This window comes from Anolis carolinensis, unplaced genomic scaffold (assembly GCF_035594765.1).
Source record: "Anolis carolinensis isolate JA03-04 unplaced genomic scaffold, rAnoCar3.1.pri scaffold_11, whole genome shotgun sequence".
Taxonomy (NCBI): Eukaryota; Metazoa; Chordata; class Lepidosauria; order Squamata; family Dactyloidae; genus Anolis; species Anolis carolinensis.
The window spans coordinates 18,958,507-18,972,852 of record NW_026943822.1 but is presented as its reverse complement, the minus strand read 5'-3'; the positions used below and the strand labels follow the sequence as shown (position 1 = coordinate 18,972,852).

Sequence of the window (14,346 nt, the reverse complement as noted above, 5' to 3'; positions counted from 1 at the left end):
ATGGCCAAGCCGCGGGTCAGAGTCCGAACTCGAGGCCGGGGCTCCAGGCCTGGCAAAGCGACGCTCCCTAATCTCTTTTTTTGATCTTAAAGGCGCCAGCCGCGTGTAGAGCTTTGTGGAAGGGACCCAAGCCTGATCACCAGGTGCCTTTCTGTTTTTATACCATCACTGAACTGAATTATATGGCAGTGTAGACTCATATATTCCAATTCAATGCAGTTCAATCTGCATGATATGGCTCTACACTAGGACCCATTTATTTGTCAATTTATTATTACAGTAGAGTCTCACTTATCCAACGTTCTGGATTATCCAACGCATTTTTGTAGTCAATGTTTTCAATATATCGTGATAGTTTGGTGCTAAATTCGTAAATACAGTAATTACTACATAACATTAATGTGTAATGAACTACTTTTTCTGTCAAATTTGTTGTATAACATGATGCTTTGGTGCTTAATTTGTAAAATCATAACCTATTTTGATGTTTAATAGGCTTTTCCTTAATCTCTCCTTATTATCCAACATATCCGCTTATCCAACGTTCTGCCGGCCCGTTTATGTTGGATATGTGAAACTCTACTGTATTATTATTACTGTGTTGTGTTACTGTGTTGTCGAAGGCTTTCGGGCTGTGTGGCCATGTTCCAGAAGTATTCTCTCCTGATGTTTCACCCACATCTATGGCAGACATCCTCAGAGGTTGTGAGGCATGAATAAACTAGGCAAGGAAAGGAAAAAATTATTATTACTGTTTATTATTGTGATTAGTTCACAGCAAACAAGATCACTATGCTGGCGTTTGTATTGGATCATACGTCGGACACTTCCCAAGTGTCTAGGATTATATAATAATAATAATACAGTAGAGTCTCGCTTATCCAACGTAAACGGGCCAGCAGAATGTTGGATAAGCGAGTGTTGGATAAGTGAGACTCTACTGTAATAATAATAATAATAAAAGGTAAAGGTTTTCCCCTGACATTAAGTCCAGTCGTGACCAACTCTGGGGGTTGGTGCTCATCTCCATTTCTAAGCCGAAGAGCTGGTGTTGTCCGTAAACACCAAGGTCATGTGGCCGGCATGACTGCATGGAGCAACGTTACCTTCCCGCCGGAGCGGTACCTATTGATCTACTCACATTGGCATCAAGCCTGTAGCCGGGGGGGGGGGGGGGGGGCGTTAGGGGTTCAACCAATAGAAATATATTTAGTTGAACAAAGCCAGCAAGTATTGTTCCTTATAATTCCTAATTCGATTTCTGAATAAATGCTCAACTTTGCCATACTTCTTATTCGTTTAATAGTTCTAAACAGCCTGTAAATAGAATGGCTGCTCTATGCAATACTGGCATGATAAGATGTAGACGGCAAATAATGTATAACCCTTACTCAATAGGTGCAACTGTCCAGAAATCACACCCAATGAAGAGATACCATTGTGGTTTGCCTTTTACTTTGTACCTCAAGTCTTCAAGGAACTCCATAGAAGTACATAGCTGTAGAGAGAATATTCAGGTTATTCAATGATAACGAAAATTGTACCTTGAGTCCAATATGATAATATTAATTGCGTGCATTAACAAGATAACAGATGTGAGTGAGTGCCAAGAATTAGAGCTTACCAAATCTGAAAGTCATGAAAACCACAGAGGACAGTACAGTATATAAATAATATATTTTTCACCAAATTGCAAAGTTTTTAGGGGAAAGGGCTAACTTTGGCATTACAACTAACAATCAGAAATGTTGGGTTAATCTACATACAGTTTTACATCACTTTAACAACTATAGAATCACAGGCATTGTAGTTTTACAAAGTTTTTGGCCTTCTCTGGCAAAGAGTGCTGGTTCCTCCCCAGACTACAATTCTGGTGATTCTAAAGCATTGAGCTGTGGTCGGTAAAGTGACATCAAACTGTGTTAATTCAACAGTGTGGATCCACCTTACATTCTTTCTAGTAGCACTCAAATCACAGTTTTGTGCAAAACTTGGAACAGATTAATGTTTTGGACTACAGTTCCCAAAATCCAATGGCTCTTTTTAATGTTTATATGTTGCATGTTTTAAAATGTAATTTGTGTTGTTTTTAGTGTTATGGACTGCTTTGACACTCGTTTAAGAGAGGAAAGCAGGATAGAAATAAATATAATAAAATAATAATAAAGAAATATCTTTGGGTCAGAAGATATTGGTGCCAAGGGAAAACATTGTGTAAGGGATGTGCAATGACGGAAAAGATATTTACAATGATGCAATCTCTAATTGTATAGTAATTAGTCAGTAAAGGAATTCTGACCTTTGGTATCCATTTTGACCACGAACTTTTTAGCGATTGTGCACTAATTCCATTACCCTCCAACTGTCCTGATTTGGAAAGGACAGACCTAATTAAAGTTCTGTGATTCCACTTTTTTAGTTGCTCTGAAGATATTCCCGTTTTCCTTCCCTCCTTCCATACCTCCCCACCCTTATCTCTAACTTAGTTCCATTGGTGAAAATTAAATTCAAAGTGCAAAAATAGTTTGCGCTCAGCTAACTCAAGGGATGAGGAAGAGGCCAAATCTAGCTCTTCCTTGGAAGCTCAAGGAAATGCAAAGCCTCTCCTACCCTGGGTTTTGGCATCTTGACCACAATTTAATTTCGGGGTATTTATATCCTTAAATTATAACAGAGAGAGAAATGTGGACATGACTAATCAAGGAACTGTTTCAAGGGCAGGTTTGATCAAACAGGTGTATACGAACAAGAAATGTATTCTGTACAATTACCAGAGTTTCTCATGAATCATTTGTATCAATACACTATTCCAGTTTTCAAGATTAAGGGGAAGTTTACCAATGTAAATAGTAACTGCATTTTATTCTCTCCCCCTCCCACCTCCAGATTGTTAATTGGACTCGCAAAATATTTGTATGACAACCTCATTAATTTCACATGGTTTCCTTAGGCAAAACACCCCTCCCTTCATCTGCAATAGAGCCAACAGAACTTGGTATCCATTAGTGGCTCCCATCCAAGTACTAACCAGCATTGACTCTTCTTCATTTCAGAGATCAGACAGGATCTGATACTTTTAGGGTATTGCCACCACAGTTAAATGCACTAAACCCAGTGAAAGCAGTTGATGTAAGCAAAGGTTGGCCATTTCTGGATAAACTTCAGTGGCTCCTATTTATTTCATAATAGAAGCAGATAGGTTGGGGGTGGCAACAATGGATCTTTGTGCAAAAGGACTTATAAGTTTGGCTAGTTATTAGCTGTCATAATGACATCTGCTGGACAAGTCGCCTCTGTTTTGACCAGAGGTCTTGTATTATGTATAGAAATATATTTAAAGCAAAGAGCAAAAGAGCTGTTAAAACAAACAGCTGCAAAATGATCATTTATGTCAAATAATTTACACATCTTATTATTTATTAATCAGTGGTGCCGTTCATTCAGTTATATCATTGTTTATCTTCAAGTCTCTCCAGTTAATTTGGCAACCACTTCTACCGCATCTGCCACGAATCTGGACTATCAACACATGAAACAAGGTGAAACATTATCCATCAATAGCAAAGGCCAGACGGGAGCTTGAACAATTATTGTTTTAGTTGAGATTATAGCTGAGGGATTCTGGGAGCTATAGCCTACAAATGCTGTTTGCTTCTATTATTATTATTATTATTATTATTATTAATATTAATATTTGATACACAACAAGATTAGTACACAGCAAACAAGATCACTATGCTGGCTGTTGTATTGGATCACATGTCGGACACTTCCCGAGTGTCTAGGACTATGTGATGTGTCGGCAAATAATATGTGCAGAACTGAGTAGGGTGGCTTTTTGTAGCTGACAGATGATCATTTTGTCAGCGCCGATTGTTTTTAAGTGCTGGCCAAGGCACTGCACCCAGTGTGCTGATCACCATTTATTGTTGTTGTTGTTGTTATTATTATTATTATTATTATTATTATTATTATTATTATTATTATTAGCCCTCCATTGGAAGCTGACTATAAAATCATACTACAAGACTTAGAAATTACTAGAGAGAACAAACCTGTGAAAAATCCAATTCACAAATATCAAAACTGCAAATACGGAGGAACAACTACAATTTCCCTCAGCTCCAGTAGATGGAAAGTAGCAATAAGGCATGTGCTAGGCATAGCTTGTGCATGGCACAACCCTACTTTTGACAGACTACATCTCCCAGAATCCCAGTGATCATTGTTTGGGGATTCTGAGAGTCATAGTCTTAGCACGTCATAACAAATTTTTGTTTCTTCCAGTGTAGATTCCCCCATTTCCACCACTTTGACATCCCTCTATCAATTGGCTAAGAACCAGTTAATGAAGTAGCTGGCAATTAAGGCTCCATGCACTGTTTTTCATTTGTGACCTTGGAGAGAGAATTATGATGAAACTCCTTGCTGAAATGGGAAAGCACAGTTAACCACCAGGAAGCTAAGTGTGACGGCCATGAGAATGAATGAACAGAGATACAATAGAATCCAGTATTGCAAAACATAAAGTTAACGGGCCATGTACTTTAACAATAAGCAAGCATTCTTGCTCTCTTTGGGGAATTCCTCCGCAAAAAGTGAAAGAAAAAAGATTGTCAAAGATAAGGGGTGCTCAAACTATTGGCCTCCCTTGAGGTTTTCCCATAAAGGAAAATATAATTTCTGGTGGACTGCAAGGTTTCCCAATTTCATGGCCTAAAACAAACCACAACTGCTTGCAAGACATTGCATCAAGAAATGGATTTTATTTTTAAAAAAATCTTCTTGCTTCTTGTGTAATACACCTAAGATAATGCAAACTTGGGGTCTTTTCCATGTGAGCATTCAAAGTAAGACATTTTTAGATTGAGAGTAAGATACCGGTAGTTCAGATCCTACTCCTATCCACATTCGTTAAATAAACTGCATACAATTGACTTCTATGTATCTTTCCCCACTAGCCATTATTAATATTTGTTTTTAAATCTATATATTTATTATTGTTCAGTAATAGTTCAGAATTATTTCAGTATTTTTTAAAAAATTAAACTGTATATATTTTCCAGCAATATAAGTGTTGTTATCACCCAACTACATACATATATCTTGTAGGAAATTAGAAAGAATTACCAAAGAGAACTTTGAGAACTGTGCCCTTCAAAATTTTGGATGAAATTTGAAAAACCAAAAATTCAAAAATTGACTATGGATTTTTTTAAATTTTAGAATAATTAATAACATTACTTAACATGGTGTCCATGGAATTTCTCTACCAAAACTATTTATAAGATTTGGTAATAGGATGACAATATACTTTATCTGATAATTGCAATTCCTAGTCTTTGTTTCCTTTTTCTCAATTCTTTTTACGGGAACAAGTGTTTTATGTCTGGCATGGGGAAAAACAGATAAAATAAGGTATTGGGTCAGCCATGGATCTTGTAAGATCTGCATCCATAAAATTGGCTCAGAACTCGCACCAACCATTAGGCTGACATGATTTGCACAGGAAAGAAATATTCTTTCCCCCACATGAATGTAAACCTTTCCAGGAAAGGATTACTTTAACTATCTGTACTTGGTATAATATTTAATTTTAGTAATGAACATTGTCTTTGTCTATTATTATTTGCATATTGTATTCATATTCTTTTTTAAAAAAAATATTATTTTGTAATGTGAGGCAGAATTGCTAAGTCAACCAATTACTGTGTCATAAAGATTTCTATCTTGTTCACTTCCCCCTTCATGTCACCATTTTTGTTTGTTGAAAAATTCCCACCTTCTTGCGGTTGTCCGTTTCCTTCTATTATTGGACACAGTTCTGAGGTTGCTCAACACCTCTTCTGTGGCCAGGCTGAGTGAAGGTAAATGATTGATACAAATAAAATAAGGTGTTTGCTTTTTCAAGCTGGTAGCTTCAAGACCTTGAAACAGAAAAACCTGAATTTGACACAGATACTAACAAGACTGTCTGTGTGCATGTGCGTGTGCAGGGGAAAGTTATTTGGTTTGCAAAATGCTTTCATTAATTTAAATTCACAGAAAAGCATCCCTATGTTTAAAGCATGCAGCACCATTTTCAGTCACTAGGGGGAAGACTTTTCTAATAATAATAATAATAATAATACACTTTATATTCCGCTGTATCTCCCTGAGAGGGCCCAGGGCAGATTACAAACATACACAGATAGGAAAACATTCAATGTCTTAATACAGTGGAATAACAATGACATGTAAATACACAAAACAAAAGTAAAGGCTTCGCCTTTCATCTCCGGCTTTCTGGAGGTGGTGCTCAACACTTGTCATGGTGAGGTGCTCTTGTTCCATTTCCATTCCTGATTGTGTTGCCGGTATGGCTGCATGGGTGCTTTTATTACCTTCCCGTCAAAGCAGTACCTATTGATCTACTCACATTTGCATGTTTTCAGACTGTTAGGTTGGCAGGAGCTAGGGCTAACAGCAGGAGCTCACCTTGACCCACAGCTTTCAACTGCCAACCTTTAAGTCAGTAGATTCAATACTTCAATGATTTAACTCATTGCACTACCGCAGCCCCTTTCATCCTATCTAACCACCCATTTCATCCTATTGATCAAGTAGAGTAATGTTTGCATTTACTCAGAATTGTGCATGAAGGCACACATGTACGCACACTTACATAGAGAAAGAAACCCTGAAAAACGTACAATCAAAGGCCACAAAACACAATCAAGTCGCAACAAATTTGTGACACTCTTGTGGTTTTTCATTGCCTTTATTTACATAATATATCCATCTGTGGATAGATAGATCCATATGCAAACAGCCTTTTAGAATTTGTTGGTCAATTATTTGTATTTACTGCATCACTAAATTTGATAAAAATTGCACATTGTTTTAAACTGAGATTTGGTTTTGGAATGAGACTCTTTTGTGTACTTCATCACACTGACAACATTAAAGAAGTATGTGATGCCATGAAGATTTAGTAAATATTTTCAGTTCCTGGGATTACACCTGCCATAGTTTCTGCTCTGCTTGTTTCAAATTGCACATCTTGCTTTTAAATTGTTTTAATTTAGTTTAGTTAAGCTTTAGCTCCATCTAGAGGCCACAGTCACACTTTATGAGTCCACTGAAACCAGCTGAACATAAGAATCTAGAAGTCATTTGTTTATTTTCTTTTAACTTTTGTTTTTGCAACAGATAGATCATTTGTTTCATTTGGAATCCAATATGCCAAATAACCCGAAGATCCAGGAATGAAATCACACATTTCCCCACGGAATTTCTTCATCTCTTTAGCAGAAGCATAACCTATGAAATTGTATGGAAATTGTATAAATTTCACATATTAAAATCACAGGTAGAAACTTCTATGAAATAAGTAGGGTAAGCTAAAAGGGGGAGATAACTGTTATTTTTATTAGTTCAGGGCATCTAAATAAACATAAAGAATGTTGGCTCTGACATATATCCAGTCACAGACCTTTAGAGTCATATTATTTTTACCTGAAAAAAGTAATTCCTCAAAAGACATCCTCTTCTTACCTGTCACCATATTACTTGCTGGATAATCTCGAAGTGGAATGTAACTCAGTTTGCCTGTTTCTAGTGTCTCAGGAGCATGGATGTCTCTAGTGCAACTATAAAAAGCAATTTTTTTAAGCGTGATCTCAAATTGTTTTAACTATTATCAATAGATTTTTTGATTAGGTTCAGTTTGGGTTTTTTAACCATTATAAAGTAAAAAAAAATAGATGAACATTGTTTTAAATTGTTGTAAGGTGACAGTAGAAAAGCATCAAACAAATTAAACAAATTATAATAATATAAATACATGTAAATGGCGAGTTGAGAATATGCTGGTGTGACTGACTTTGGCCAATCTACATGATCATTGTAAGCAGAGCATTGCTGAATTATACAATCATAATAAAATTTCAAAAACAATATATGAACCTTCTTTCCAGTGCTATTTTGCTCTTTAGGGTATCTTCCTCCCTGATATCTGTGACTTCAACAGGTTGACTGTCCTGTGGATTTTAAAAATGTTGAAACTGTGCATAAGTTTCAATTTGACTGTATTTATTTATTTACAGTATTTATATTCTGCCCTTCTCACCCCGAAGGGGACTCAGTCTTCTGCTATCATGAACCAGCCAAAAGGTTTATTAAGCAGCAATGAGTAGTTAATCTAAAACAGAATAAAGGCATTGATTTATGTAGGATTCCGTGAATGAGAGGAAGAGAAGAAGGGACACAAAGAAGCAAAACAAACCAGAAATTCAGGAAGAAAAGAAAAAAGAAGAACATATCAAGCTAAAGCTTTCTGCTATATAATTATAGAGGTTAATGTTTAATACTATTTATGCAAAATATTTCATCTTTGAATACTACATTTAAAATGTTGTTAAAGGATCTATGGAGCAAATTCAAAATTAACATTGTCAAGACTTTTTAACTCATTGCTACATTGCACAAAAACCTTACAATAACAAAAGTAACAGAACAGAGAGAAAAACAAATCAAAATTAAAACGATGACAAATAACAAAAGTTAAAGTACATACAAGATGCAGTTCTTCCTGTGGCTTCTGAGAATTGGCTAGTTGTTCCCATTTAAAGCTTCCAATTTTCTCTCTTATTTCTGCAGTGAATGCAAAACAAGTGAATGTGGAAGAAGGGGGTGATGCAGTATGTTTATCCTATAATGTGAAAGGATTATCTCTCATGGTATTTCCTATTTCTAAATGAAATCCGTCTTGAAAGATATTTGCAAACACGTTAAACTTGCACATTTTTGACAACTTAGCATTAAAATGAAACGGGAGGGGTGCTATGAAACATAGAAACTCCGTAGACATACACACATACCTTGGTGCAAGCAGGCTGGTGGGAGAACAAAATGTCCCAATGGCACTGTGTCCTTTGTATCAGAGTTGGCACAAGTGGCAAGATAACAAGAATGAAAAACTGTAATTCTGTCTTCGAGATAATCTAAGCTCTGGTGTATTCTAGAGGAAGATGGGGATTTATTAAAGGAAATACTAAACATCTAAGCACAAATGTTTTCAATTTTTGAACTACAATTAATTTCATAGGGTTTGTTTAAGCAAGGAATGCCCATAACTAGTTTGCCATTGTCTTCCTTTGAAGTACCTGGTATTCCTTAGTCACCTCCCATCCTAGCACAGTGTACTAGGATCCCCTGTAGATACCAAAATCTGTGGATGCTCAAGCTCTATTATACGAGGGTTATCCACAAAGTAGATTACATTTTGGAATTAAAAATGAACAAAGTATAGGAGAAAACATTTACCATATGCAGTTGAAAGCCACACCCAAATACCACATCTCACGTAGTCGCTATTCAAATCTAGTAACTTACCATAATGATGAATGAGCTTTGCAACTCCTTACACACTAAATTCTGCCGCTTGCATCCTCAACCACTTGTTTCCAACAATGGGGGTATGGCTGGCAACGCAGCGTTTTGGCGACAATGCGCAGCTGGGAGAAGGGGAGACCGGCTGGTTGAGGATGCAAGCGGCAGAATTTAGTGGAGAAGGAGTTGCAAAGCTCATTCCTTGCTATGATAAGTGCCTAGATTTGAATGGCGACTACGTGCGATGTGGTATTTGGGTGTGTCTTTCAACTGCATATGGTAAATGTTTTCTCCTATACTTTGTTCATTTTTAATTCCAAACCTAATGTACTTTGTGGATAGCCCTCATATACAATAAATAAAATGACGTCCCATATATAAAATGGCTAAGAACGTAAACGTATGCCAGAGAAAGAGGATATATGAAACTGTGGAAAAATTACAGCAGGATGTGTCTACAATATGAGTAGTGCTTGTTGCATGGCGAAATCAAAGTTTGCTTTTTTGGATTCTTCCTCTGAATTATTTCAAAGCTATGTTTGGTTGAACAAATGTATAAGGAGGCAACTATGTAATGATAATAATAGTAATAATAATTGTTACCTCACCGCTCAAGATAGGGTACAACACGGTCAAAGCATATCAACATAAAACACATGCAATAAAGTACAGTAGAGTCTCGCTTATCCAATGTAAACAGGCCGGCAGAATGTTGGATAAGCGAATATGTTGGATAATAAGGAGGCATTAAGGAAAAGCCTATTAAACATCAAATTAGGTTATGATTTTACAAATGAAGCACCAAAACATCATGTTAGACAACAAATTTGGCAGAAAAAGTAGTTCAATACGCAGTAATGCTATGCAGTAATTACTGTATTTATGAATTTAGCACCAAAATATCACGATATATTGAAAACATTGACTACAAAAATGCGTTGGATAATCCAGAATGTTGGATAAGCGAGTGTTGGATAAGTGAGACTCTACTGTACATGTAAGCATTGTTTCCAAGATCAAAGACAATCTGGTACTTTGGAGTACAGACAGTCCCCAAGTTATGAATAAGATACATTCCATAGTTTTGTTCTTATTTACTCAAATCTAACGCTCACCTTTTTTTTTCTTTTTTTTTTTGTTAAATTACCTTACCAAAATTAGGGTGCTGTAAATTATTTCACTTGCTATTATATATTACCACCAGAAGGAGGTGCCACTACACCATTTAATACATACAGCAAGCTAGCAATTTCACTTTATGGACTTGTTGCTTAATGTCCCTATGAGAATTCCTATTGTAATAAAGAAGATGCTCTTTACACAAAGGGCAGTATTTTCCCTCCTCTGTAAAAATTTGTATAAAAAACTGCACTCCTCTGGAAAAGAGGAAACGGTTTCCATAGGTCCAGGATATTTCCTGGACCTATGGAAGTAAAAAGAACATAGTATGTTACTCCTCCAGATCATGTATGGTATTAATAAAGATTGAGACAAAGTATACCTTTTTGTATCAGGATGGGAGGCATCGCTGCTGAACAGATAGTCTGCAGCATCCTGGTTTGTAATGACTCCTCCTTCAGCAACTGCAGAAAAGCATCACAGGGATATAATAAGGCTGTTCTTTGGAATATTTTGATTTTGAAATAATGTATCCCTTGCTTTCAGTATTATGTTTTCCTTTAAAGGGGACTGAGAATTACAAAGCTTTTTATGTATAACAGTGATTCAAGTCTTATAGTTATTCATTAGCAGTATTTACAAGTACAGTAGAGTCTCACTTATCCAACATTCTGGATTATCCAATGCATTTTTGTAGTCAATGTTTTCAATACATCGTGATATTTTGGTGCTAAATTCATAAATACAGTAATTACTACATAGCATTACTACGTATTGAACTGCTTTTTCTGTCAAATTTGTTGTATAACATGATGTTTTGGTGCTTAATTTGTTTGTAAAATCATAACCTAATTTGATGTTTAATAGGCTTTTCCTTAATCCTATTATCCAACATATTCGCTTATCCAACGTTCTGCCGGCCTAATTATGTTGGATAAGTGAGACTCTACTTTATATTGTCTGCACCAGGCATAGGCAAACCTCAGCTCTCCAGGTGTTTGGGACTCCAACTCCCACAATTCCTAACAGCCTCAGTGGCTTAAGCGGCTGAGGGAGAAAAGGAAAGGGCCTGAGGCTGTTAGGAATGGTGGAATTGTAGTCCAAAACACCTGGAGGGCCCAAGTTTGCCCATGCCTGTTCCAAAACAATACAGTAGACTCTCAGTTAACCAGCACCCATGACAACTACTAGAGAAGTGTAGTTTCTAGTTACTTGAGAGTTCCAATTAAGTTAAGAGTCTACTGTATATTCCCAGTAAATCTATCCTGGAAACATTTTCAAAGAGTAGAGTGTAAATATAGGAGATGATTGAAAGGAAGGGGAAAGGACGAATGAAGAAGGGTGGAAAGGAGGAAGGAAGGAGGGAGGAGTGTGGAAGGAAGGAGGAAAGAAGGAAGTCAGGAGGAAGGAAGGAAGGAAGGAAGGAAGGAAGGAAGGAAGGAAGGAAGGAAAGAGGGAGGGAGGAAGAAAGAAAGAAAAAGAAAAAAGGAAAGAAGGAAGAAGGAGGGAGGGAGGGAGGAGAAAGGAAGGAAGGAAGAAGGGAGGAACGAGGAAGGAAGGGAGGAAGGAAAGAGGGAGAGAGGGAGGAAGAAAGAAAAAAGGAGGAAGGACAGATGGAAGGAAGGAAGGAGGAGGAAGGGAGGAGAAAGGAAGTCAGGAGGAAGGGAGGAGTGAGGAAGGAAGGAAGGAAGGAAGGAAGGAAGGAAGGAAGGAGGGAGGGAGGAAGAAAGAAAGAAAAAAGGAAAGAGGGAGGGAGGGAGGGAGGAGAAAGGAAGGAAGGAAGGAAGGAGGGAGGAACGAGGAAGAAAGGAAGGAGGGAGGGAGGAGTGTGGAAGGAAGGAGGAAAGGAGGAAGGGAGGAAGGAAGGAAAGAGGGAGGGAGGAAGAAAGAAAGAAAAAAGGAAAGAAGGAAGGAAGGAAGAAGGAGGGAGGGAGGGAGGAGGAAGGAAGGAAGAAGGGAGGGAGGAAGGAAAGAGGGAGGGAGGGAGGAAGAAAAAGAAGGAAGGAAGGAAGAAGGAGGGAGGGAGGGAGGAGAAAGGAAGGAAGGAAGAAGGGAGAGAGGGAGGAGAAAGGAAGGAAGGAAGAAGGGAGGAACGAGGAAGGAAGGGAGGAAGGAAAGAGGGAGAGAGGGAGGAAGAAAGAAAAAAGGAGGAAGGACGGATGGAAGGAAGGAAAGAGGGAGAGAGGGAGGAAGAAAGAAAAAAGGAGGAAGGATGGAAGGAGGAGGAAGGGAGGAGAAAGGAAGTCAGGAGGAAGGGAGGAGTGAGGAAGGAAGGAAGGAAGGAAGGAAGGAAGGAGGGAGGAAGAAAGAAACAAAAAAGGAAAGAGGGAGGGAGGGAGGGAGGAGAAAGGAAGGAAGGAAGGAGGGAGGAACGAGGAAGAAAGGAAGGAGGGAGGGAGGAGTGTGGAAGGAAGGAGGAAAGGAGGAAGGAAGGAAAGAGGGAGGGAGGAAGAAAGAAAGAAAAAAGGAAAGAAGGAAGGAAGGAGGGAGGAGGAAGGAAGGAAGAAGGAGGGAGGAAGGAAAGAGGGAGGGAGGGAGGGAGGAAGAAAAGAAAAAAGGAAAGAAGGAAGGAAGAAGGAGGGAGGGAGGTAGGGAGGAGAAAGGAAGGAAGGAAGGAAGGAAGGAAGGAAGAAAGAAGGGAGGGAGGAAGGAAGAAAGAAAAAAGGAAAGAAGGAAGGAAGAAGGAGGGAGGGAGGGAGGAGAAAGGAAGGAAGGAAGGAAGAAGGGAGGAACGAGGAAGGAAGGGAGGAAGGAAAGAGGGAGAGAGGGAGGAAGAAGAAAAAGGAGGAAGGACGGATGGATGGATGGATGGAAGGAAGGAAGGAAAGAGGGAGAGGGAGGAAGAAAGAAAAAAGGAGGAAGGATGGATGGAAGGAGAAGGAGGAGGAAGGGAGGAGTGAGGAAGGAAGGAAGGAAGAAGGGAGGAACGAGGAAGGAAGGAAGGAAGGAGAAAGGAAGGAAGGAAGAAGTAAGGAATGGAGGGAGGAAGAAGGAAAGAAGGAGGAAGGAAAGAAGTCAGACAGGTGGAAGAAGGAAGGCCGGAAGGAAGTTGGGAGGGAGGAGGACGTTAGAAAGGAGGGAGGAAGAAAGGGGGAGAAGGAAGAAAGGAAGAAGGAAGTGAGGAAGGAAGGGGAGGGGAGGAGAATGAGTTCCTTGTGTTGTCTCTTCAGGCCCTAGGAAGTTCCCTGCCTCCTTGCTTCATTGCCATGGATAGGAACCCACTTCCCTCAGTAAAAAATGTCTTTCCCCCTCAGTTTCCTCCTGGCGGTGCTTCATCCCCCCTTTATTCAGCCCGGATTCCCGCACCCCAGAGCCGGCAGAGCTCTTTGCCGACGCTTTGAGAGAACCAGGCCCGGCCGCCATTGAACATCCTGCTCTGAGGGGAAAAGGCGATCCTTTCCTGCCTTTTCGTGTGGAGAGAATGAGACCAAACCAGTGCCAGGAGGACGACGAAGAAGTGTGTCAGTGTCTTCTCATTTCGGGCCCTCTTTTTCTCTCACACGCAAACACGCGGAAAAGAGAGTTCCCACAACTTGGGTTTTCTTTGGAAATGTCCTCTTCCGCACCACAACTAAAAGGACAACAGCCCTTTCCAGTTTTAACCCGTCTCCCATTCAAAATATTTCTAATATTGTCACTTTTCAATATTTTCCAGGATTTAAATCCACCCCCAAGACGGCTGTGAACAAAGCAGGACCAAAGCCTAAGAGAAAATGGCCGCCGGATGGAAGCCATTTTCTTGTCAGTGGGTCCTTCTGGATGGCGGAAGGTTCCAGTTTGATTTCTGTCAGTTTTAAACAAGGCATGGCCAAAGTTGGGCCCTCCGGGTGTTTAATCTATTTTAAAGTTTGTGCA

General features: G+C 39.0%; 1 protein-coding gene and 1 long non-coding RNA gene across 2 annotated transcripts; one reads left to right on the top strand and one right to left on the bottom strand.

Annotated features, from left to right (window-relative positions):
- Positions 1-8: 8 nt before the first annotated feature.
- Positions 9-7,940, top strand: LOC134293951 (uncharacterized). The gene is made up of 2 exons (XR_010000910.1): positions 9-143; positions 7,192-7,940. It is a non-coding gene; the product is annotated as an uncharacterized LOC134293951 (long non-coding RNA).
- terb2 (telomere repeat binding bouquet formation protein 2) lies at positions 6,700-13,999 on the bottom strand. Its single transcript, XM_062963214.1, has 7 exons — positions 13,798-13,999; positions 10,874-10,955; positions 8,862-9,001; positions 8,558-8,634; positions 7,948-8,021; positions 7,537-7,631; positions 6,700-7,302 (listed from the first exon to the last, which is right to left on the bottom strand). Exons 1-7 carry the CDS (start codon positions 13,859-13,861, stop codon positions 7,160-7,162), a joined length of 675 nt encoding a protein of 224 aa, XP_062819284.1. The 5' UTR covers positions 13,862-13,999; the 3' UTR covers positions 6,700-7,159.
- Positions 14,000-14,346: the final 347 nt, after the last annotated feature.